Source organism: Salvelinus fontinalis, chromosome 12, assembly GCF_029448725.1.
Source record: "Salvelinus fontinalis isolate EN_2023a chromosome 12, ASM2944872v1, whole genome shotgun sequence".
NCBI lineage: Eukaryota > Metazoa > Chordata > Actinopteri > Salmoniformes > Salmonidae > Salvelinus > Salvelinus fontinalis.
In genome coordinates this window covers 6,382,734-6,409,592 of record NC_074676.1, presented here as the reverse complement: position 1 = coordinate 6,409,592, position 26,859 = coordinate 6,382,734, and the positions used below count along the sequence as shown (strand labels likewise).

Below are 26,859 nucleotides of genomic sequence, written 5' to 3'. Positions count from 1 at the left end.
TTTATATACTGTTGTTTACTCACTGTGTATGTACAATGTATACTGTATTCTCGACATAGCTCATCCTAATATACATACTACTGTACATACTATTTTCTTTTCCAAATTATATACTGTCAATACACACCACATTTATATTCTGGATTCTGACACATGCTCACTCTAATATATCTACGATTTTTATTTCTTGATTTCTTGTTTAGATTTTGTGTATTTGTATTGTATTTGGGAGACATTCTACTGCAGCATTTCGCAGCACCTGCTATAACACCTGAAGATCTGTGTACGTGACCAATAGAATTTGATTTATGTTTTATGTTTTAAAGGGATAGTTCACTTTTATGAAGTTTTCATCTTCATATAAGTAGAAAATAAGCTAAAACTTCAAAAAGTATCCTTTTAACCTCCGAACATGTTGCCAGGTTACCCTTCTGTCCTGTCTGGTGGACATGGAACTTACCTTCCTGGATTACATTAAAGGAGGGTACGTTCTCAAGTTGTATTTTTTTAATTAAAGTTTTATTTGAATAGGGACACATTGGATACACCATCACCCTTTATCTTATGTCTATAATCTCTAGATGAGCATTACATTTACAAGTGAATCATTTAGTACTAGTTTTCTATTGTATATTGTGCTTTCTGATTGTGTTGTTCACCCATCCAACTTGGCTTGCTCGTTTTGCATTCCAAGCAGCACATAGGCCTACATTCATGTTGCAGGAAACAGCAGTTAATAATTAGTTATACCCCCCTTGTCCATTAATTGAGTTAGTGAGATCACGTTGAGTCATGGTGTTATCAAATCTTGCATGAGTGATGTTCAATATCTTCCTTGTTTTCTTGTGTTGTAGGACTCAGATTAGTTTCACAGTGGCAATTGATTTCACAGCATCAAATGGTGAGTAGCTTAGTTCTTGTTAGCCCTTGAAAACCCTCTGTATGTGTGGCAGCAAGGTCTTCTTGACATCAACTTTAAATTGGCAACCTTCTAGCTACAATACCATACACGTATCTGTTACAAAACTGCTTCATATCATGCAAACTTGTCTTGGCTATGAATTTAAAAAGTCTCTATGCTGACTCCTTGTCTTCCGATGTAGACCCTGAGGAGATAGGTGTAGCAGCTCTGAGCTCAGTTGTATTGTATTTTGTTGGATTTCAGGCAACCCCTCCCAGCCCACCTCTCTACACTACATGAGTCCGTACCAGCTGAATGCCTATGCCATGGCTCTGAGAGCTGTAGGGGAGATTATCCAGGACTACGACAGTGACAAGATGTTCCCTGCACTGGGCTTCGGAGCCAAACTGCCCCCAGACGGACGGGTCTCGCACGAGTTCGCTCTGGTGAGGAAACTGGAGACACCCCCGTCCATCTAGGGCAGCTGGTAGCCTAGCGGTTAAGAGCCCTTAACTGAAAAGATTGCTGGTTTGAATCCCCCGAGCCTACTAGGTGAAACCCTAATTGTTCTTGTAAGTCGCTCTGGATGAGAGCATCTGCTAAATGACCAAAATGTAAACGGAATCTCCCTCCATCCCTCATCCTTTTAACCTGCCAGTCTCCCGACCACCCTGGTTCTGGAACGCTGGAGGGAGAATCCAGAGAACAGGATCATTCTTATGGCTGGAATGGAACGGTATTGAAGACATGGTGCCCATTCCACTCCAGACATTACAACGAGCCCATCCTCTGACTTAAAAGTATTAGGCTTTGTTCATAAGTAGTACACTACATAGGGAATGTGGTGCCATTTGGAACGCATACACAGTCCTCTACCGTATAAATTCCTATCCAGATGTGATGCCCACGCAGCCCCGGGCGCCGATAGCCAATCCAGCTGCTCAGTTGGGTAATACTCAAGGAGAGTTAATCTAAGCATTAAGGATTTACTGAGTCAGCCTTTTAGCAAGGTGATACATGGAGGGAGGGAGAGAGAGAGAGAGACAGGACACTAGAGGGATAAGGAAGAAGAGATGGGGAGTATAGGACAGAGAAGGTGGGATAAAGTAGAAGAGGAAGAAGAGAGGCAGAATTAACCCAAGCTCCATTTGCAAAGCAAAAAGTGTCTGTCTTCTCCATGCTCACGGGAGGCCAACCAAAGCAGCTAGGGTCAAGATGGCTTTCTCCCACTTCACTTTACTGGGAAACTCTATTATACAGTACATAACATAGTTTACATTATGCACATTGCATACAGTACCAAACAATCAGCACGAAGGAAAATACATGTTAACCTCACCATAATTGCAAGGTGAAATCCAAGACTATATGGTGTTCTCCCAAAGTTATTACTTGACACTACAGAGTTAAAAAGTGGTTTATGCATTTACTGATCTTGTATGTTCTGCTTGCTGTTTGGGGTATAGGTCAGGTTTTTGTAAAAACACTGAGACAACTGCCGTTATGCAATGTGCTTTTAAATAAATGTGATGAATTGATAATCAATTAATTGATTCCTATATTGTTTGTTCTTTGTGTGTCTGTGCAGAATGGGAACCCCCAGAATCCGTACTGCAGTGGGATAGAGGGGGTGATGGAGGCTTACTACCAAAGCCTTAAGTCTGTTCGACTCTATGGCCCCACACATTTCTCACCTGTCATTAACCACGTGGCCAGGTAGGTCGCACGCACGCACACACACACACACACTCATGCACACACACATGCATACCCACGTACGCATGATCGCAGACAACAGACACACACACACACAAACACTTGCACACATACACACGCACAGCAGCATACCACCCTGCATACCACTGCTGGCTTGCTTCTGAAGCTAAGCAGGGTTGGTCCTGGTCAGTCCCTGGATGGGAGACCAGATGCTGCTGGAAGTGGTGTTGGAGGGCCAGTAGGAGGCACTCCTTCCTCTGGTCTAAAAAAAATATCCCAATGCCCCAGGGCAGTGATTGGGGACACTGCCCTGTGTAGGGTGCCGTCTTTCGGATGGGACGTTAAACGGGTATCCTGACTCTCTGAGGTCATTAAAGATCCCATGGCACTTATCATAAGAGTAGGGGTGTTAACCCCGGTGTCCTGGCTAAATTCCCAATCTGGCCCTCAAACCATCATGGTCACCTAATAATCCCCAGTTTACAATTGGCTCATTCATCCCCCTCCTCTCCCCTGTAACTACTCCCCAGGTCGTTGCTGCAAATGAGAACGTGTTCTCAGTCAACTTACCTGGTAAAATAACGGTAAAATAAAAATAAATAAATAAAAATACATACGAATACGCGCATACAGACAACACACACACAGACACAGACAACACACAGACACACACACCATGTATTTGTATTTATTAGGGATCCCCATTAGCTCCTGCCAAGGCAGCAGTTAATCTTCCTGGGGGCAAAACACATTAAGGCACTTACGTCACACATAAAATAAAAGATAAAACAGTACATCATATAACATTATTACACCACTACATATCTACAATACTACAATACAAAATGTATAATACCACCATACAAGAATATTACAATGTATGTGTGTGCTAGCTTTTGTGTGTGTGTGTGTGTGTGTGTGTGTGTGTGTGTGTGTGTGTGTGTGTGTGTGTCTCTTCACAGTTCCATAAGGTGTATTTGTATCTGTTTTTTTAAATGTGGTGTGGAATAGATTTCCATGTAGTCATGGCTCTATGTAGTACTGTGCACCTCCCATAGTCTGTTCTGGACTTGGGGATTGTGAAGAGACCTCTGGTGGCATGTCTTGTGGGGTATGCATCGGTGTCCGAGCTTTGTTTTAGCAGTTTAAACAGACAGCTCGGTGCATTCAGTTTGTGAACACTTCTTACAAAAACAAGTAGCTCCACTTTGAGCCATGAGAGATTGACATGCATATTATTAATGTTAGCTCTTCATGTATATTTAAGGGCCATCCGTGCTGCCCTGTTCTGAGACAATTGTAATTTTCCTAAGTCCCTCTTTGTGGCACCTACCTGCACGCATGAACAGTAGTCCAGGTGTGACCAAACTAGAGCCCTTAGGACCTTGTTGATAGTGTTTTATTCCACAACAACTACCTAATACACACACATCTTAAGTAAAGGGATGGAATAAGAATATGTACATATAAATATATGGATGAGCGATGACCGAGCGGCATAGGCAAGATGGAATAGAATAGAGTATATACATATGAAATGAGTAATGCAAGATATGTAAACGTTATAAAAGTGGCATTATTGACAGAGAAGATCGCTTAGATTGAAGATATGGCAAATAGAAGTGGCAATATTATCCGCTATTATCCTCAGTCGTTTTCCATCCAAGTTGTCAGACCCCTTGTGGCTTGTCATTCTTGATAGACAACAATCAATTATTCACCTCTTCCACACTCACGGAATTCAAAATTACAATGCTTGTCTTTCATAATTTGGACAGTTATACTTAGATGTGTGGTGTCTACGTTTTTTACTGGCATGTCATACCTAATTTGCCAATCTTGCCACTGAACAAAACATTAAAGCAGTTGGCAATATCAGTGGGTTTTTTGATGAATGAGCCGTCTGATTCAATGAATGATGGAGCTGAGTTTTCCTTTTTGCCCAAAATGTAATTTAAGGCGCTCCAAAAAAATATATATCATTATTTATGTAATTTATCTTTGTTTCATAGTGTAGTTTTGTAATGATTGTCTACTTCGTCCTCCTCCTCAGACGAGGAGAGGCGAGACGGATCAGATGACCAATATGCAGCGTGGTAGTTAGACATAATGATTTATTAAACAAGACGAAGACGAACACGAGAAACACTTGGAATGAATTACAAAATAATAAAACGACGTAGACAGACCTGAACATGGAACTTACATAAATACACGAAGAACTCACAAACAGGAACAGACTACATAAACCGAACGAACGAACAAACAAACAAACCGAAACAGTCCCGTGTGGTGCGCAGACACAGACACGGAAGACAACCACCCACAACAATCAATGTGAAAACACCTACCTTAATATGGCTCTCAATCAGAGGAAATGAAAACCACCTGCCTCTAATTGAGAGCCATATCAGGTCACCCTTTAACAAACATAGAAACACATAACATAGACTACCCACCCAAACTCACGCCCTAACCGTCAAACACATACAAAATAACAGAAAACCGGTCAGGAACGTGACAAGTTTCTTCTTTTTATTCAGTTTAGTCACATGATTTCTCAATTTGCAGTATATTTGCCAATTGGTTGTGCAGCCAGACTAGTTAGCCATACCTTTTGCCTCATCCATCTTAACCATACATTTAAGATTTAACTGTGTTTACCATCTTTTTCCTAATTGGTGCATGCTTATTAGTAACTGGAGTAAGCAATTTCATAAATGTGTCAAGTGCAAACAACAGACCAGCAAATATTATTGTAATGTTATAACTTATTGTATGACCTCTTATACACTATATTAGGCCTAGCTTTTGGAACTTTGGTTTTCCTAGATATGGCTACTATATTGTGATCACTACATCCGATGGATTTGATACAGCTTCAAAGCAAATTTCTGCTGGATTAGTAAAGATATGATTAATACATGTTCATGATTTAATTCCTGTGCTGTTTGTAACTACCCTGGTAGGTTGACTTATAAACCAAACCAGGTTGCAGGCACTGGTTACAGTTTTTTTTTTTATTGTTGAGTGGGCCGCTTGATGAAAGCCAGTCAATATTGAAGTATACCTCTGTTGATATCACATGCATTTCACACATACAGTGCATTCGTGAAAGTATTCTGACCCTTTTTCCACATTTTGTTACATTACAGGTTTATTCAAAAATTGACTAAATAAATGTTGTTCCTCATCAATCTACAGTCGTGGCCAAAAGTTTTCATAATGACACAAATATTAATTTTTTACAAAGTTTGCTGCTTCAGTGTCTTTAGATATTTTTGTCAGATGTTACTATGGAATACTGAAGTATAATTACAAGCATTTCATAAGTGTCAAAGGCTTTCATTGACAATTACATGAAGTGGATGCAAAGAGTCAATATTTGCAGTGTTGACCCTTCTTTTTCAAGACCTCTGCAATCCGCCCTGGCATGCTGTCAATTAACTTCTGGGCCACATCCTGACTGATGGCAGCCCATTCTTGCATAATCAATGCTTGGAGTTTGTCAGAATTTGTGGGTTTTTGTTTGTCCACCCGCCTCTTGAGGATTGACCACAAGTTCTCAATGGGATTAAGGTCTGGGGAGTTTCCTGGCCATGGACCCAAAATATTGATGTTTTTTTCCCCAAGCCACGTAGTTATCACTTTTGCCTTATGGCAAGGTGCTCCATCATGCTGGAAAAGACATTGTTCATCACCAAACTGTTCCTGGATGGTTGGGAGAAGTTGCTCTCGGAGGATGTGTTGGTACCATTCTTTATTCATGGTGTGTTCTTAGGCAAAATTGTGTATGAGCCCACTCCCTTGGCTGAGAAGCAACCCCACACATGAATGGTCTCAGGATGCTTTACTGTTGGCATGACACAGGACCGATGGTAGCGCTCACCTTGTCTTCTCCAGACAAGCTTTTTTCCGGATGTCCCAAACAATCGGAAAGGGGATTCATCAGAGAAAATTACTTTACCCCAGTCCTCAGCAGTCCAATCCCTGTACCTTTTGCAGAATATCAGTCTGTCCCTGATGTTTTTCCTGGAGAGAAGTGGCTTCTTTGCTGCCCTTCTTTACACCAGGCCATCCTCCAAGTCTTCGCCTCACTGTGTGTGCAGATGCACTCACACCTGCCTGCTGCCATTCCTGAGCAAGCTCTGTACTGGTGGTACCCCGATCTCGCAGCTGAATCAACTTTAGGAGCCAGTCCAGCGCGTGCTGGACTTTCTTGGGCGCCCTGAAGCCTTTTTCACAACAATTAAACCGCTCTCCTTGAAGTTCTTGATGATCCAATAAATGGTTGATTTAGGTGCAATCTTACTGGCAGCAATATTCTTGCCTGTGAATCCCTTTTTGTGCAAAGCAATGATGACGGCACGTGTTTCCTTCCAGGTGGATGTTAGACAAAGGAAATGTTAGACAAAGGAAGAACAATGATTCCAAGCACCACCCTCCTTTTGAAGCTTCCAGTCTGTTATTCAAACTCAATCAGCATGAGAGAGTGATCTCCAGCATTGTCCTCGTCAACACTCACACCTGTGTTAACGAGAGAATCATTGACATGATGTCAGCTGGTCCTTTTGTGGCAGGGCTGAAATGCAGTGGAAATGTTTTGGGGGGGATTCAGTTCATTTGCATGGCAAAGAGGGACTTTGCAAATAATTGCAATTCATCTGATCACTCTTCATAACATTCTGGAGTATATGCAAATTGCCATCATACAAACTGAGGCAGCAGACTTTGTGAAAATTAATATTTGTGTCATTCTCAAAACTTTTGGCCACAACTACATACAATACCCCACAATGACTACAAACTGTAATATAACTTTTTTGACTTTTCGTCTGGACTAAGTTTGCCTGCGCCTCATGAATTTGGATTTGTGAACTAAACGTGCAAACAAAAAGGAGGTATTTCGACATCAATTATGTACTTTATCGAACAAAACAAACATTTATTGTGGAACTGGGATTCCTGGGAGTGCATTCTGATGAAGATCATCAAAGGTAAGTGAATATTTATAATGCTATTTCTGACTTCTGTTGACTCCACAACATGGCGGGTATCTGTATGGCTTGTTTTGTGTCTAAGCGCTGTACTCAGATTATTGCATGGTGTGCTTTTTCCGTAAAGCTTTTTTGAAATCTGACACAGCGGTTGTCACACCCTGGCCTTAGTTATCTTTGTTTCCTTTATTATTTTTGTTAGGTCAGGGTGTGACATGGGGGAGGTTTGTGTTTGGGTGATTATATGGTTAAGGGGTTGTTGGGTTTTGTGTGTGTGGTTTTGTGTTGAGTGAGTATGTCTAGGTATGTCTATGGTTTAGTGAGGGTTTCTAGGTATGTCTATGGTTGCCTGAGTGGTTTCTCAATCAGAGACAGATGTCTTTCATTTGTCTCTGATTGGGAGCCATATTTTAGGCGGCCATAGGCATCATGTGTTTGTTGGGTCATTGACTTAGTCGGTGTCTTAGTCTGTGTCTAGGTCTGTGTCAAGTTTGCATGTTTTGCATTTAGTCGGTTTTGGTTTCACATTCTTCGATTTGTTGTTTTGCTTCGTTTGGTCATCTCCTTAATAAAGAGAAGATGCATTTTTTACACGCTGCGCCTTGGTCTTTTCTCTCTCCCATGGACGATCGTGACAGCGGTTGCATTAAGGAGAAGTATATCTTTAATTCCATGTATAACACTTGTATTTTCATCAACATTTATGATGAGTATTTCTGTAAATTGATGTGGCTCTCTGCAAAATCACCGGATGTTTTGGAAGCAAAACATTACTGAACATAAACTGAGATTTTTGGATATAAATATGAACTTTATCGAACAAGACATACATGTATTGTGTAACATGAAGTCCTATGAGTGTCATCTGATGAAGATCATCAAAGATTAGTGATTAATTTTATCTCTATTTCTGCTTTTTGTGACTCCTCTCTTTGGCTGGAAAAATGTTTTTTTGTGACTAGGTGCTGACCTAACATAATTGCATGGTATGCTTTCGTCGTAAAGCCTTTTTGAAATCGGATACTGTGGTGGGATTAACAACAAGTTTATCTTTAAAATGGTGTATAATACTTGTATGTTTGAGGAATTTTAATTATGAGATTTCTGTTGTTTGAATTTGGCGCCCTGTACTTTCACTGGCTGTTGTCAAATCGATCCCGTTAACGGGATTTCATCCGTAAGAAGTTTTAATTGAAATGCATTCTAGGTGACTACCTCATGAAGCTGGTTGAGAGAATGCCAAGAGAGTGCAAAGATGTCAAGGCAAAGAGGTGGCTACTTTGAAAAATCTCAAATCTCAAATATATTTTGATTTAACACATATTTTTGTGTTATTTCATAGTTTTGATGTCTTCACTATTATTCTGCAATGTAGAAAATAGTAAAAATAAAGAAAAACCCTTGAATGAGTAGGTGTGTCCAAACATTTGACTGGTACTGTCATGTTTTTGATCATCATGTCTTGTCCCTGTGCTTCCCTCTGCTGGTCTTATTAGGTTCTTTCCCTCTTTCTATCCTTCTCTCTCCTCCTCCCTTTCTCCCTCTCCCGCTCTCTCTCTATCGTTCCGTTCCTGCTCCCAGCTGTTTCTCATTCTCCTAACGACCTCATTTACTCTTTCACACCTGTCCCCTATTTTTGCCCTCATTAGAGTTCCTATTTCTTCCTCTGTTTTCCGCTTCAGTCCTTGTCGGATTCTTGTTTGATGTTTGCTGTTCTGTGTCCTTGTTCCGCCCTGTCGTGTTTTTGCCTTCATCAGATGCTGCATGTGAGCAGGTGTCTAGTGGTCGCGTCTCCAGTCGTTCATCTCTACTGACGAGAGGATTTCAGTTTTCCTGTTTTGTTTTTACCTTAGATATATCAGGAGTATCGTTTTTGTCTAAGACTGGAATAAAGACTCTGTTTCTATTACGTCGCTTTTGGGTCCTCCTTCATCAGCATAACAGAAGAATCCGACCAAGAATGGACCCAGCGACTACGGATTCTCGCAAGACTGCCATCGAGATCCAGGGAGAAATGCTCGGTAGACACGAGCAGGAATTGTCTGCTGCTCGTCATGCCGTTGAGACCCTGGCCGCTCATGTCTCCGATCTCTCAGGACAGTTTCAGAGTCTTCGTCTCGTGCCACCAGCTACTTCCTGGTCTTCCAAGTCTCCGGAACCTAGGGTTAATAACCCACCTTGTTACTCTGGGCAGCCCACTGAGTGTCGCTCCTTTCTCACCCAGTGTGATATTGTGTTCTCTCTCCAGCCCAACACATACTCAGGAGGGAGAGCTCGGATCGCTTACGTCATATCGCTCCTGACTGGTCGGGCTCGGGAGTGGGGCACAGCTATCTGGGAGGCAAGGGCTGAGTGTTCTAACGTTTATCAGAACTTTAAGGAGGAGATGATACGCGTTTTTGATCGTTCTGTTTTTGGGAAGGAGGCTTCCAGGGTCCTGGCTTCCCTATGTCAAGGTGATCGATCCATAACGGATTACTCTATAGAGTTTCGCACTCTTGCTGCATCCAGTGACTGGAACGAGCCGGCGTTGCTCGCTCGTTTTCTGGAGGGACTTCACGCTGAGGTTAAGGATGAGATTCTCTCCCGGGAGGTTCCTTCCAGCGTGGACTCTTTGATTGCACTCGCCATCCGCATAGAACGACGGGTAGATCTTCGTCACCGAGCTCGTGGAAGAGAGCTCGCGTTAACGGTGTTTCCCCTCTCCGCATCTCAACCATCTTCTCCCATCAGCTCTGAGACTGAGCCCTTGCAGCTGGGAGGTATTCGCATCTCGACTAAGGAGAGGGAACGGAGAATCACCAACCGCCTTTGTCTCTATTGCGGTTCTGCTGGACATTTTGTCATATCATGTCCAGTAAAAGCCAGAGCTCATCAGTAAGCGGAGGGCTACTGGTGAGCGCTACTACTCAGGTCTCTCCATCAAGATCCTGTACTACCTTGTCGGTCCATCTACGCTGGACCGGTTCGGCTGCTTCCTGCAGTGCCTTGATAGACTCTGGGGCTGAGGGTTGTTTTATGGACGAAGCATGGGCTCGGAAACATGAGATTCCTCTCAGACAGTTAGGGAGGCCCACGCCCATGTTCGCCTTAGATGGTAGTTCTCTCCCCAGTATCAGATGTGAGACACTACCTTTAACCCTCACAGTATCTGGTAACCACAGTGAGACCATTTCCTTTTTGATTTTTCGTTCACCTTTTACACCTGTTGTTTTGGGTCATCCCTGGCTAGTATGTCATAATCCTTCTATTAATTGGTCTAGTAATTCTATCCTATCCTGGAATGTTTCTTGTCATGTGAAGTGTTTAATGTCTGCTATACCTCCTGTTTCTTCTGTCCCCTCTACTCAGGAGGAACCTGGTGATTTGACAGGAGTGCCGGAGGAATATCATGATCTACGCACGGTCTTCAGTCGGTCCAGAGCCAGCTCTCTTCCTCCTCACCGGTCGTATGATTGTTGTATTGATCTCCTTCCGGGGACCACTCCTCCTCGGGGTAGACTATTCTCTCTGTCGGCTCCCGAACGTAAGGCTCTCGAGGATTATCTGTCTGTTTCTCTCGACGCCGGTACTGTGGTGCCTTCTTCCTCTCCCGCCGGAGCGGGGTTTTTCTTTGTTAAGAAGGACGGTACTCTGCGCCCCTGCGTGGATTATCGAGGGCTGAATGACATAACGGTTAAGAATCGTTATCCGCTTCCCCTTATGTCGTCAGCCTTCGAGATGCTGCAGGGAGCCAGGTTCTTTACTAAGTTGGACCTTCGTAACGCTTACCATCTCGTACGCATCAGAGAGGGGGACGAGTGGAAAACGGCGTTTAACACTCCGTTAGGGCATTTTGAATACCGGGTTCTGCCGTTCGGTCTCTCTAATGCTCCAGCTGTCTTTCAGGCATTAGTTAATGATGTACTGAGAGACATGCTGAACATCTTTGTTTTCGTTTACCTTGACGATATCCTGATTTTTTCACCGTCACTCGAGATTCATGTTCAGCACGTTCGACGTGTACTCCAGCGCCTTTTAGAGAATTGTCTCTACGTGAAGGCTGAGAAGTGCGCCTTTCATGTCTCCTCTGTCACTTTTCTCGGTTCTGTTATTTCCGCTGAAGGCATTCAGATGGATCCCGCTAAGGTCCAGGCTGTCAGCGATTGGCCTGTTCCTAAGTCACGTGTCGAGTTGCAGCGCTTTCTCGGTTTCGCTAATTTCTATCGGCGTTTCATTCGTAATTTCGGTCAAGTGGCTGCCCCTCTCACAGCTCTGACTTCTGTCAAGACTTGCTTTAAGTGGTCCGGTTCCGCCCAGGGAGCTTTTGATCTCCTCAAGAAGCGTTTTACATCCGCCCCTATCCTTGTTACTCCTGACGTCACTAAACAATTCATTGTCGAGGTTGACGCTTCAGAGGTGGGCGTGGGAGCCATTCTGTCCCAGCGCTTCCAGTCTGACGATAAGGTTCATCCTTGCGCTTACTTTTCTCATCGCCTGTCGCCATCGGAACGCAACTATGATGTGGGTAACCGCGAACTGCTCGCTATCCGCTTAGCCATAGGCGAATGGCGACAGTGGTTGGAGGGGGCGACCGTTCCTTTTGTCGTTTGGACTGACCATAAGAACCTTGAGTACATCCGTTCTGCCAAACGACTTAATGCACGTCAAGCTCGTTGGGCGTTGTTTTTCGCTCGTTTCGAGTTCGTGATTTCCTATCGCCCGGGAAATAAGAACACCAAGCCTGATGCCTTATCCCGTCTCTTTAGTTCTTCTGTGGTTTCTACCGACCCCGAGGGGATTCTTCCTGAAGGGCGTGTTGTCGGGTTGACTGTCTGGGGAATTGAGAGACAGGTAAAGCAAGCACTCACTCACACTGCGTCGCTGCGCGCTTGTCCTAGTAACCTTCTGTTTGTTCCTGTCTCTACTCGTCTGGCTGTTCTTCAGTGGGCTCATTCTGCCAAGTTAGCTGGCCACCCCGGCGTTCGGGGTACGCTTGCTTCTATTCGCCAGCGGTTTTGGTGGCCTACTCAGGAGCGGGACACGCGCCGTTTCGTGGCTGCTTGTTCGGACTGCGCGCAGACTAAGTCAGGTAACTCTCCTCCTGCCGGTCGTCTCAGACCGCTTCCCATTCCTTCTCGACCATGGTCTCACATCGCCTTAGACTTTATTACCGGTCTGCCTTCGTCTGCGGGGAAGACTGTGATTCTTACGGTTATCGATAGGTTCTCTAAGGCGGCACATTTCATTCCCCTCGCTAAGCTTCCGTCCGCTAAGGAGACGGCACAAATCATCATTGAGAATGTGTTCAGAATTCATGGCCTCCCGTTAGACGCCGTTTCAGACAGAGGTCCGCAATTCACGTCACAGTTTTGGAGGGAGTTCTGTCGTTTGATTGGTGCTTCCGTCAGTCTCTCTTCCGGATTTCATCCCCAGTCTAACGGTCAAGCAGAAAGGGCCAATCAGTCGATTGGTCGCATTTTACGCAGCCTTTCGTTTCGAAACCCTGCGTCTTGGGCAGAACAGCTCCCCTGGGCTGAGTACGCTCACAACTCGCTTCCTTCGTCTGCTACCGGGCTATCTCCGTTTCAGAGTAGTCTTGGTTACCAGCCTCCTCTGTTCTCGTCCCAGCTCGCCGAGTCCAGCGTTCCCTCCGCTCAGGCTTTTGTCCAACGTTGTGAGCGCACTTGGAGGAGGGTCAGGTCTGCACTTTGCCGTTACAGGGCGCAGACTGTGAGAGCCGCCAATAAACGTAGGATTAAGAGTCCTAGGTATTGTCGCGGTCAGAGAGTGTGGCTTTCCACTCGTAACCTTCCCCTTACGACAGCTTCTCGCAAGTTGACTCCGCGGTTCATTGGTCCGTTCCGTGTCTCTCAGGTCGTCAATCCTGTCGCTGTGCGACTGCTTCTTCCGCGACATCTTCGTCGCGTCCACCCTGTCTTCCATGTCTCTTGTGTCAAGCCTTTTCTTCGGGCTCCCGTTCGTCTTCCCTCCCCCCCCTCCCGTCCTTGTCGAGGGCGCACCTATTTACAAGGTACGGAAGATCATGGACATGCGTTCTCGGGGACGTGGTCACCAGTATTTAGTGGATTGGGAGGGTTACGGTCCTGAGGAGAGGAGTTGGGTTCCATCTCGGGATGTGCTGGACCGTTCGTTGATTGATGATTTCCTTCGTTGCCGCCAGGGTTCCTCCTCGAGTGCGCCAGGAGGCGCTCGGTGAGTGGGGGGGTACTGTCATGTTTTTGATCATCATGTCTTGTCCCTGTGCTTCCCTCTGCTGGTCTTATTAGGTTCTTTCCCTCTTTCTATCCTTCTCTCTCCTCCTCCCTTTCTCCCTCTCCCGCTCTCTCTCTATCGTTCCGTTCCTGCTCCCAGCTGTTTCTCATTCTCCTAACGACCTCATTTACTCTTTCACACCTGTCCCCTATTTTTGCCCTCATTAGAGTTCCTATTTCTTCCTCTGTTTTCCGCTTCAGTCCTTGTCAGATTCTTGTTTGATGTTTGCTGTTCTGTGTCCTTGTTCCGCCCTGTCGTGTTTTTGCCTTCATCAGATGCTGCATGTGAGCAGGTGTCTAGTGGTCGCGTCTCCAGTCGTTCATCTCTACTGACGAGAGGATTTCAGTTTTCCTGTTTTGTTTTTACCTTAGATATATCAGGAGTATCGTTTTTGTCTAAGACTGGAATAAAGACTCTGTTTCTATTACGTCGCTTTTGGGTCCTCCTTCATCAGCATAACAGGTACTGTATGTTCTGGATATAGACGAGTAAAATGTTGAACGTAAATGTGATTTAATTTTTATATATATACATTTTCAAATATTTCTAAAAACCTGATTTTTGCTTTGTCATTATTGGGTATTGTGTGTAGATGAATGAGGGGGGAAAAAACAATTTAATCCCTTTCAGAATAAGGCTATAAAGTCAAGGGGTCTGAATACTTCCCAATGCGCTGCATTTTTCAGATACTGACTGTTGGCACTTGGTAGTCTATAGCAGCTTCCCACAAGAATGGGCTTTAGGTGAGGCAGATGAACCTGTAGCCATATTACTTACTTCAGCAGTATTTAACATGCTCTCTTCTCTAAACTTTACACGAATGTGGTTCTGGATATAGACCACAACACCGCCCCCCATTGGCATTTCTGTCTTTTCTGTAGATGTTATGACCATGTCTTGCTACCACTGTCTCATCAAATGTATTATCGAAGTGCGTTTCAGAGATAGTCAGAATATGAATGTAATCTGTTACTAGCAAGTTATTGATTTCATGAAACTTGATTTGGATGAGCATACATAGTGCCATTCCATTCAACTATTCAACTCCTACTGTGGCCATTCACTGTGGTACAATAACCTGGGATGGTCAATAGAGCCTCATTAGGTAGCTTTTTCTGTCGTTCCACAGTGACCTGTGACCCCCCCCCTGGGAAAAGTCCAGATGAAAGAAATGTTCTCATAGCTCAGCCGTCCCATTGGAATCAATACTTACTGTAGTGGCATGAACACACACACACACACACACACACCTTACGATCACTTCTGGCCTGCGCAGTTGGAGAAAATCATTGGTGCTTTGTGTGTATCTGACCACCGTCCATGCAGGTGATCGATGAACAACATACGCGTAACTGCCAAAATAAAGGAAACGTGTGTAAATGAGGGATATAAAGTATATTGAAAGCAGGTGCTTCCACACATTATTTTGGCTACCATGGCTGGAAAAAGAGATGTCAGTGTCTTTGAAAGGGGTCTCCAATGAACATAGGGGGTTTAAAGGATGTGTGTGTGTTTATGTGTTTGTGTGTGTGTCAGTCACCATATCTCAACCCAATCGAACACTTACGGGAGAATTTGGAGCGGCGCCTGAAACAGCGCCACCACCATCAACAAAACATGAAAATATAGAATTTCTCATGGAAGAATGGTGTCACATCCCTCCAATAGAGTTCCAGACCCTTGTATAATCTATGCCAAGCGCATTTAAGATGTTCTGTCTGTTCGTGGTGGCCCAACGCCCTATTAAGACACTTTATGTTGGTGTTTCCTTTATTTTGGCAGTTACCTGCCGGACGGTGATTTGAAAAGAAAAGACTTTCCCCACCCACTCACGGAACCACACAGAAACGCAGTAGCCTAAATGTCAAAATTTACCACCAATCACACAGGTAGATGAGAAGTCCGAGCTCAGATTAGATTACAGCAAAATCACACCCGTGCCTTTTTATGAAGAAATAACACTTCCAACAAGATTAGGATGATACGTGGTCGCTGTCTGCTTCCAGCGCCATTCCATACTTATTGCAGCAATAAAATAATCTGCAAACGGAAGCAAGCAGTCAGCGGTCTCCTACTCTTCATCCATAATTATTCAATGTTGCTGATCAAAACTATTAATTCAGCGTTGCATACAGAGAGAATAGTTGTTCGTTTTGAAAAACCAATAAGGCTTTGTACCATCGACCGGCAGACAGACACTATTGGAGATGAAGAGAGCTTCGCCTTGTCCACACCATTGATTAATGGTAATTTTATCCAAACAGAAAACTGGACTTGGTGTCTCTCCGTAGAGTGCATTGTCCCTGTGCTGTACATGCTCTACTTGGTATTCACTATTGGGAAATCTTGCCCAGTCATCTATACACACACACACAAGATTGACTGTAACAAGCTTTCTCCTCCATCCCTCTTCGCCCCTCAAATCCCATCTATTTCTCGGTGTGATCCGTCCGCCCACGTAGCCTAAGAATAGCTTGACCAAAACACACTGAGGGAAATCATTTTCACACAAATAAGCGGCTCCAGTGTCAGACGAGACCGTAATTCTCCCAATACTTGTGGCTGTATTCATTTGTCACTCAGAGAGCGTGACGTGTGTGCGTGTCTGTTGCATTGGCTTAAAAGCCCAAGACTAAGTCAATGGTAACATTATTAAACCGTGGTTAACACACCCCCCAGGGTTATAGTCAAGATATGGGCCTCAACATCAGCCAAACAAATGACTAGAGTTCCAGGCCTGAGAGCAGATTAGATTAATGAAAGAGAGGTCATAAGCTAACACAAAATACGTTTCATAAATACATTTAATTAGTTGATTTATTGATTACCCAGTGCATCTCACCCTGCTCTCCTCTGTCTCCTCCTCCCACCAACCTCTCTCTCTTTCTCCTCTGCTCTCTCTCTTTCTCTCCCCCACTCCAGGTATGCGCAATCAGTCAAAGACGGCTCCCAGTACTTCATCCTCCTCATCATCTCGGACGGCGTCATCACCGACATGGCCCAGACCAAGGAGTCCATCGTGAACGTACGTACATGTCAAAGATCTAGTTTCACAACGTTTACAGTGTGCCACCAGACCTGTAAAAAGAGGAAAGGAGTCCTAGGACTTAAAAAGTGTTTGAAACATGTCCATTGTAAACGTGTAGCTCGGGACCGTCCTAGAGAGTTTGACACACCTGATTTGGTGTGTTTTTCTGTCTGTGTTGATAAATGCTGTTTTGGAATGCCCTTATTCCAAAATGGTGTTACATAGAAACATAATCGCTACTCTGCGTTACACAAGTTTCCCTACATCCTTGTAATGTGATTGTGGAGTAAGATATGAGAACATTGAGTACCAAGCAACCCCAAAAATAGATGTTCCTCATATCTCTGCCAATTTAATGTCCACCTAAATGGCAATAAAAAGTTATGAAACACAGTGATAACATCTATCATTCTCATTCAGCCTTTGGCGTATGGCAACCCACTCGACCCACAATGCAATAGGAATCCGCTGAGGGAGAGGATGGAAATAAGCTTCATTTATAAGCTGTCAGGCTGGCTGGGGTTTAGGCACAAGTTGTACATGCATGAAATTAGAGGTGCTAATTCTGTAATTAGTCCTACAAAGGTTTGACAGATTCTTCTACTTTTTCACAAATAGTTACTCCTATAAAGGCTCGGCAGAAGTTGAAAAACTTTGTCCGTCTTATGACAGTCGATCTCTACTGTACCATTATATGAGAAGTAGACAGGCTATTACAGTACTTAGTGTAAATTAATTGGGAGTATATTAATTGGGAGTTTTTCTCTGACAGCCTGTCGCGCTTTTGGATAACGATGGTTATTGACACTGGCGTTGAAAAGAAACTTGTTTCCTCAGGCTCTCTTTTTCTTAAAACATCTCTCTCTCTCTCTCTCTCTGTCTCTCTCTCTCTCTGTCTCTCTCTCTCTCTGTCTCTCTCTCTCTCTCTCTCTCTCTCGCTCTCTCTCTCTCTCTCTCTCTCTCTCTCCACATCCAAAGGCAGCTACTTTGCCCATGTCGATTATAATTGTCGGAGTTGGACCAGCAGAATTCAATGGTAAGACAGGAATAATGAAATGTGGGTGGGTGCGCGTGCTTGTGTGTGTGTGTGCGTGCATACATATGTGTATTCTCTAATCTCTTCTCTGCGTTAAATCCATTATTACGCCCCTCACCCAGTTCTCCCTCTTCTGCTTCTCTCCTTCCACTCCCTCTCTTTTGGGCCCCTCACCCGGCTATCCCTCTCTTCTCCTTTCCCTTTCTCTCTTGCTCTTTCCTTCCTCTCCCTCTCTCATTTGCTTCCCATCCGGCAATTTGTCTTTCTAAATGGCGATACTCATTTGTGATATTTTTGAGAATTTTGTCCTAATTTTCATTCACCTTTATTTAGGAACAGATCAAGTCCTCTCCTCTCCTAATATTGGAAAGAGATGTTGACAATTCACAAAACACTCCATAATATACACATTCATTCCTTATAAGCAATTAGCCTCTAAAGTCAATGGGTATTAAACATTATCACGCTCATAAAGTCAATGTGCACCGTAGCATGACGTCTCTCCCTGTGCCACAACACATGGTTTCTTTCCCTTCCACGTATCCCAGCACGTACGTCACCACACGCGCATCACCCAGTCACATACAACCAAGGATTTCACCACTCTACACACACACATTCTCTGTACTCAAACTACATGGCAGGCAATGGAACACTGTCATCTTGTGTAGCGTGCTAGCTGGCTCTCTGTTGTAATGTAGTGTGTGTGTGTGTGTGTGTGTGTGTGGTCAGTGCACACGGACAACAGTAGAGTATGTGTAGCCTACGATGTGTCATGCGCCGTGGCTCTGATGATGTTTGTTTTGTTCTGACATGGGTACGGATGACTGATGTGCTTCTCTCTCTCTCTCTGTCTCTCTCTCGCTTTCCTTCTCCTCAGAAATGATTGAGCTTGATGGAGATGAAGAGAGGATCTCATCCCAAGGGAGGTTCGCTGAGAGAGACATTGTTCAGGTATTTATAGAGCTGTCTCTGTGCGTCTCTGCATGCCTATAGAATTAAAGCATATATTAAAGTAGACGTTCAGTGTCAATGGAAATAGGCTTACATTCTAGAATCAATAGAATGTCATGTACATGTATGTAAATGTCATTATCCCATATCTTCACTTGTAGTCTTTATTTTTCCTCCTCTATACCTCCTCTGTATCCATTGTATTCCTCTCTATTCATTGTTGTCTTTTTCTAACGGAATTACTGTACTCATTCCCTCCCTGTTCCCCCCACTCCTTCTCCTCCTCACCTCCTCCGTTCTTTCTCTCTGCCTCCCTTCCTTTTCTCCATCCAGTTTGTTCCGTTCCGTGACTACATCGACCGCAGGGGGAACCACATTCTGAGCATGGCCCGTCTGGCCAAGGAGGTCCTGGCTGAGATCCCTGACCAGTTCCTCTCCTACATGAGAACCAGGTGCATCAAACCAGGCCTCTGCCCCCCTGTCTACAACCCCGACCTCGCCGTGCACCCCCTCCTCACCCGACGGGTCAGCCGAATCTGAGGGGTAAGCCTCCTCCGGGCCTCTTCCTTTCTTGCTTCTTCTTCCTCACTGGAGTTTGACGATGGCGGTCCGAAGAAGCCAACCGCCATTTCCACTCTCTTGTTGCACTTTTGTGAATTCTGAAATCCTCTCTGCAGAATGGACAGCAAGGCATTTTGTTTTTATTTAAAGTGTCCCTCAGGAAGGACTTCCCATGAGATGTCAGAGGCCACAGTTTACTGGTCTGACCCAGGAAGTGGGTGAGTGCCTAGAACTGACCAACCAGGAGCAGCATCCAATCTGTGAAGAACCGTTCAGAAGTACATTTCTGTCTCTTATTTCTATGCCCTACTCTTCCTCTCAACCCCACTTCTGTCTCACCAACGGTCTCTTTCTAAATGTTTACAAAGTTGAGGATGAAGCGGAGATTTTGTACTCGTGGATATACAGTTGAAGTCGGACTTTTACATACACTTAGGTTGGAGTCATTAAAACTCGTTTTACAACCACTCGACAAATTTCTTGTCAACAAACTATAGTTTTGGCAAGTCGGTTAGGACATCTACTTTGTGCATGACACAAGTAATTTTTCTAACAATTGTTTACAGACAGATTATTTCACTTATAATTCACTGTATCACAATTCCAGTAGGTCAGAAGTTTACATACACTAAGTTGACTGTGCCTTTAAACAGCTTGGAAAATTTCAGAAAATTATGTCATAGCTTTAGAAGCTTCTGATAGGCGAATTGACATAATTTTTTTGTCAATTGGAGGTGTACCTGTGGATGTATTTCAAGGCCTACCTTCAAACTCAGTGCCTCTTTGCTTGACATCAAAAGAAATCAGCCAAGACCTCAGAAAAAAAATTGTAGACCTCCACAAGTCTGGTTCATCCATGGGAGCAATTTCCAAGTGCCTGAAGGTACCACGTTCATCTGTACAAACAATAGTACGCAAGTATAAACACCATGGGACCACGCAGCCGACATACCTCTACTTTGGTGCGAAAAGTGCAAATCAATCCCAGAACAACAGCAAAGGACCTTGTGAAGATGCTGGAGGAAACAGGTAAAAAAATATCTATATCCACAGTAAAACAAGTCTTATATCGACATAACCTGAAAGGCCTCTCAGCAAGGAAGAAGCCACTGCTCCAAAACCGCCATAAAAAAGCCAGACTACGGTTTGCAACTGCACATAGGGACAAATATCGTACTTTTTGGAGAAATGTCCTCTGGTCTGATGAAACAAAAATAGAACTGTTTGGCCATCTCAAGACATCAGTCAGGAAGTTAAAGCTTGGTCGCAAATGGGTCTTCCAAATGGACAATGACCCCAAGCATACTTCCAAAGTTGTGGCAAAATGGCTTAAGGACAACAAAGTCAAGGTATTGGAGTGGCCATCACAAAGCCCTGACCTCAATCCCATAGAAAATTTGTGGGCAGAACTGAAAAAGCGTGTGCGAGAAAGGAGGCCTACAAACCTGACTCGGTTACACTAGCTCTGTCAGGAGGAATGGGACAACATTCACCCAACTTATTGTGGGAAGCTTGTGGAAGGCTATCCGAAACGTTTGACCCAAGTTAAACAATTTAAAGGCAATGCTACCAAATACTAATTGAGTATATGTAAACTTCTGACCCACTGGGAATGTGATGAAAGAAATAAAAGCTGAAATAAATCATTCTCTCTACTATTATTCTGACATTTCACAGTCGTAAAATAAAGTGGTGATCCTAACTGACCTAAGACAGGGAATTATTTACGAGGATTAAACGTCAGGAATTGTGAAAAACTGAGTTTAAAATGTATTTGGCTAAAGTGTATGTAAACTTCCGACCTCAACTGTATTTGTATATTTCTTTGTTTGTACTCCAGATGCACTCTGTCTCTGGTTGTAGCGATGACAATGATTATGATGATGTTGACCACAATTGTACAAAGAGCCCAGGAGCCACATCCCATGTGTGGTGTGTTTTTTTTTTTTAAACGGAGCATGTTCTATATCTAGTAGAGGGGTATGCATGCCGAGTGAATCCTGCACTCAGGGCCTCCTACCCCCTTTCAGACAGGACCTTCACCATCTATAATCTTCCCACTCGCTACCTTACTTACACTCTGTTGTCTGCCTGCCTTGACTCACAAGGGGACTCCTTGGTCCTGTCATATACAGCAGGGACTCAACCAGCCTTACTCTCTCTCTCTCTCTGCACAACAAATGGTACTCTTTTCCTTACATAGGGTGCACTAAAAGTCGTGCACTATGGGCCCTGGTCAAAAGTAATGCATTGTATAGAGAGTAGTGTCATTTGGGACACAGCCTCTATCTGTCGGTTACATTCACAGTTGCCATTCTCATAAGGATTTTGGACTAATGGAATCTTCATCCATGCCCAGGAATCAAAAACGCACATACCAGTGAGTTACACCACTTCCACGGGCGTCCTCTGACTCGTCTTACTTTTGTCAAGTTTGAAGCGCGTGAGAAAATGTTGTTTGTATTTTCAGAAGGGTTCTCTCTTTTGTTTCTACCTCTCACTTTGCGGTATGCCGCTAAACCCTGTGTATGTATGTTTTGGAAAGGCAGGATGTACAGTAAAAGAAAGATTTTCAGTAAAAAAGCAAGAAATATTTCAGTCAACCTTTTGGTTTATAGCCTTTGTCTGTCACAAAGTGAAATTACGTTTTACATTTACGTTCAACATTTTACTCGTCTATATTTAGAACATACAGTACAAAATTTGGACACAGCTACTCATTTAAGGGTTTTTCTTTATTTTCACTATTTCCTACATTGTGGCATAATAGTGAAGACATCAAAACTATGAAATAACACACATGTAGTGTGTGTTTTTTGTAGTAACCAAAAAAGTGTTTAAAAAATCTAGATATATTTTGTATTTGAGATTCCTCAAAGTAGCCACCCTTTTCCTCGATGACAGCTTTGCACACTCTTGGTATTCTCTCAACCAGCTTCATGAGGAATGCTTTTCAAACTGTCTTGAAGGAGTTCCCACATATGCTGAGCACTTGTTGCTTGCTTTTCCTTCACTCTGCGGTCTAACTCACCCCAAACCATCTCAATTGGGTTGAGGTCGGGTGAATTGTAGAGGCCAGGTCATCTGATACAGTACTCCATCACTCTTTTTCTTGGTCAAATAGCCCTTACGCAGCCTGGAGTTGTGTTGGGTCATTGTCTTGTTGAAACAAATCATAGTACCACTAAGCGCAAACCAGATGGTATGGTGTATTACTGCAGAATGCTGTGGTAGCCATGCTGGTTAAGTGTATTTTATTTGTTTAACACTTTTTTGGGTACCACATGATTCCATATGTGTTATTTCATCATTTGGATGTTTTCACAATTATTCTACAATGTAGAAAAGAGTAAAAAATAAAGAAAAACCCTTGAATGTGTAGGTGTGTCCAAACGTTTGACTGGTACTGTATGTATTAATGTATTCAAAGGAGGGGCAGAGGGTATAGGAAGGGAGCATACGATAAAAATGTCTTATATTCCCCCACTATTGAACAGTCTATGGAATAGTCTAGAGATAAACAACTATAACAGCCACTCTTCAGCTTTATATCGGAATATCACTTCACTCCCACTTGGTTTTAACCATCCATTTCAGTCAACTTTAGATCTATATTCATGATGTAGATACTGTATGAAATTGGGGAAATAAAGACATTTCAGGCTAATTTTCAGGAGTTTGCCCTCAGGAAAGGGAAATAGAAGCTAATCTCAGAGTATGTCCGACCGGCGAGTGGGGAATCACATTTAACACACAGTGAACAATAGCAGGATTTCAAAGTGGGCTTTGTGGGGGTGGGTTTGTCACTTGCGCTCGCACACTGCTGTATGTGTGAAACCAAACAGACTGTCTCTTCAAGTCTATGAAAATGTATGAGTATATTATTGGAACAGAACACTAAAAGTGTTCGCATGGCGAACAAACAAACCAGACACGTCTTGTGGATAAAAAAACAGCTTAAATGAAGAATACACGGCCTCCTCCCACAGACAATGATGTGATGTGCGTCCGTTTCACTTTGCCAAGTGACTGCACAGCTGAAACAGAACGTTCCATGACGTTCCCTGAAGGTTCTCCTTTTCTTTTTCCACAACGTTCTGGGAACCAAAATGTGTTAGCTGTAACAGAACGCCTCAGAAAGCCCATGTATTCTAATACACATTACCTTTGTTTACTTATGATACTCGTGATTTATAATTGAACGCTTGTGATAATAATACTATCCTGCTGTTTTTACAGTAGACAATAGCATGCATCATGTTTAACAGTAGATAATAGCATGCATCATGTTTTGCATGGATCATTTTCTACAAAGGAGATGCACCGGTATATTGTATATTATGACATTATTACGTGTATTCAGAAATACTATTCAAACATTGCCTTAAAATCTCACTGAACTCTTGGAATTGTGCAATGCCTTCAGATAAAGTGTTTACTGACTGATTATCAATGTGTGAGTGCTCTGTTGTTTTTGTATTCTCATGCACGGCCACTCTGTTGAATGCCATTCTATTTCTATGGTTGCAATGATCTGAATAAGAGGTGTTATGAGCTGAACAGTCAAGTCGGTGATAAGGTAGTGCACTATGTAGGGATTAAGGTGCGATTTGGGATGCGGCTTGTGTTGTCTAGCTCCCAGCTAAAGGGCATGGCAATCATCGAAACAACATAAATGTTGTATCAGTTACTTCAATCTGATCTCCTATGCTGATTGGGGATTGTTTTATCAATGTTGCTTAATAAGAACAACTTCTTATTTATAATGACAGCCTACCAGGGAGCAGTGGGTTAACTGCCTTGTTCAAGGACAGATTTTTACCTTGTCAGCTCGGGGGTTTGATCCAGCGCCCTTTTGGTTACTGGCCCAAAGCTCCAACCACTACACTACCTGCCGCCCCAATCCTTAATCATTACATTAGTAATAGAGAGTGGCCCCAGGCCTGCAATGAGTCCGAGACTTTGATACTTCCAATATTATTTTCCCATGTTGCAATATTAATTATCCAATACCTCTCAAAATCAATCTTCTAAATGCTTGTATTGATAATGCTTGTTTCAAGAAATACACTTGCAATAGAAATGCAATCCATATTTGAAATCATTTCAACTTCAATTGAGTACTGAATCGAGCCCTAATGTTGGAAGGCCGCTGACACAGCACAGCTTTGACTGTTCACATTAGATCAGATGAAAACCACTGGAAATAATACAAATTAATATTTCTGTATGAATTGTCAATATTTCAATAAATATTTGTATTTTCATTTTTCCACAATCATTCAGCTCGGAACATTGCCCTATTTAGTGGCGTGTCAGAATAAGGTCAGTGTTGTTTACATTGCATGGTATAGAGCTGACGCAGAGTTTTCTATACATTTTGAAAGTGCCCTCCTTTGAATCACGCCCAAGTTTAATGAGGATATATGACCAATCACATGTACAGTATCACACACACACACACACACACAGACACAGAACAGCATTCACAGACTCACCCTGTTGTTATTCATTTGACCTCGGACTTGCTGAGTTTCGGTTGTTTGGAGGTGAAACAAATAAACAAATTCAATAAGGAAGCTCTCAAAGGAGCGCATATCCGAGTTCAGTACATTCCTCTTTGTAGTGAATGCTCTGAAGATTAGAGATTCAAAAGTAATAAAGATGGTTTTCACAACTGGAATCCAATATATCAGCAACAGACGACCTGAGCATCTTGTAAAGCGCTGTTGTTTTATGTCCATGTTATTTCCCCGCATGACTGTAACGCTGCTATTAACCAGTGAATGCAAGACGAACCCATCAAATCAAATCTTATTTGTCACATGCTGAATACAACAGATGTACACCTTACAGTGAAATTGTCTGTCATCATGACATGCAGAACTTTGGGGTGGGCAACCACCTGTCTCGATCAATTAGAGAAGACTTGAAATAGACAAAATGGCAGTGTACACTTTGTTGGATTACTTAAACTGCTCCGGCTATTACCTATTTCTGCTCTCCTGCATCTGACTTCACTGCCACCAGTTCCGCAACCCTTACACAAGGTTAATAACAATAATAACAATAATATGCATATTGTACGATCAAGAATTGAGTAGGAAGCCGTTTCATCTGTAGAGACAATTATGCTAATTTGAAACAGCACCCCCTATAGTCGCAAGAAGTTAATAAAGCTATCCTTATATTCTTGATATGTGCGTCAAACAAGAGATCAGGGTCCAGAGTAACTGTTTAAACTTTTGTTTTTTGTCTCACCCCATAGTACACTACACCAGGACTCAACAGCTGGAGTATTAAATGAATAGCGTTGCATTTGTGAATACTCCCAAATCCATCTGAGATAAATGAGGACCTATCCACTTCATGACACTTATTAATTTCAACCCTTTAATGGAGAAAAATAATAAAAATAACGTAGGATCAGATCAGCTTGGCAATGGCTGACAGTAACCAGACCTTCTCCCACCCACAGGAGAGGGGAGGGGAGAAGTGGTCTGGGGGTTCTGACACCTCACACCCTGTCATAAATGTAAGTAGAAGAGGGTTTTCTTTTCCCCTCCAGTATTGGTGAAAGGAATGGTCTTTGTTAACAGTCTGTTTCCCGCCGAAACTCTAACACGTTCAAAAAAGTGAAAACTGGAACAATATTTCTAACATAAGAACATGGGGAATGGTCCGTGGGGAGCTATAGAAAACTAATGTCATATTGTTTTTTATTTTGTGATGTCATTAAAAATGGTATGGACAAAACACTGTAACTTGAAAAGTATTTACACTACAGGTATGATGTCTCCATCAACGTTGTGTGTGAAATATGAACAATTTTAAAAATATTTTTGTTAAGGTAGGAATGTGATTTTAGGAGCCATATGAGAAGTTTTACATAACTTTGTACAAGTAAGTAGCCCCGCCCCGAGTGAGGTCAGAGAGCGTGTCATACTGGCGGAACGTCGGCTAAAGTGCATAAAAGGATTGCCAATAGAGATTAACATTAGACCAAGAAACATGAGGCGGGAGCTACGCGTTTGAAATGGCTGGAACTTTTAACCTCAACACAAGGTGAAGAAATAAACTCACCTTCCTTTAGACGAGAGAGACGGCGAACTGCAGCTCATTTCCATCGTGGTCCAAATCCTGAATACCAACACGATGGGGAAAACAAACTCCCCTCTCAGACCATCACTGAGACAGCTGATTAGCTGGCTTCAGTCAAATATCTAGGAAAGCGAATCTAAGTGAGACTATTCTACTACGCTCATCACCAATGGGAACCGTCGACACGGCTGGCTAGTTATCTTCCAGAGTGAACAACAGTATAAGACGGGAAAGGGGAGACCCCTTTTGGACAATCAGAGCCATACATCTTGCCGCTGAAAGGCCAACAAACTTCCTAAGGAGGGATGGT

At 43.1% G+C, this 26,859-nt stretch overlaps 1 protein-coding gene across 1 annotated transcript in view; it reads left to right on the top strand.

Moving 5' to 3' along the window:
* LOC129866705 (copine-8-like) overlaps positions 1–23,901 on the top strand; it is a 97,330-nt gene extending 73,429 nt beyond the window's left edge. Inside the window, exons 13-20 of the mRNA XM_055939529.1 lie at positions 423–484; positions 855–901; positions 1,166–1,347; positions 2,490–2,617; positions 16,792–16,894; positions 17,876–17,933; positions 18,814–18,887; positions 19,221–23,901. Of these exons, the coding sequence (XP_055795504.1) occupies positions 423–484; positions 855–901; positions 1,166–1,347; positions 2,490–2,617; positions 16,792–16,894; positions 17,876–17,933; positions 18,814–18,887; positions 19,221–19,427 (861 nt within the window). The 3' untranslated portion in view covers positions 19,428–23,901. The remainder of the gene's footprint in view (positions 1–422; positions 485–854; positions 902–1,165; positions 1,348–2,489; positions 2,618–16,791; positions 16,895–17,875; positions 17,934–18,813; positions 18,888–19,220) is intronic.
* Positions 23,902–26,859: the final 2,958 nt, after the last annotated feature.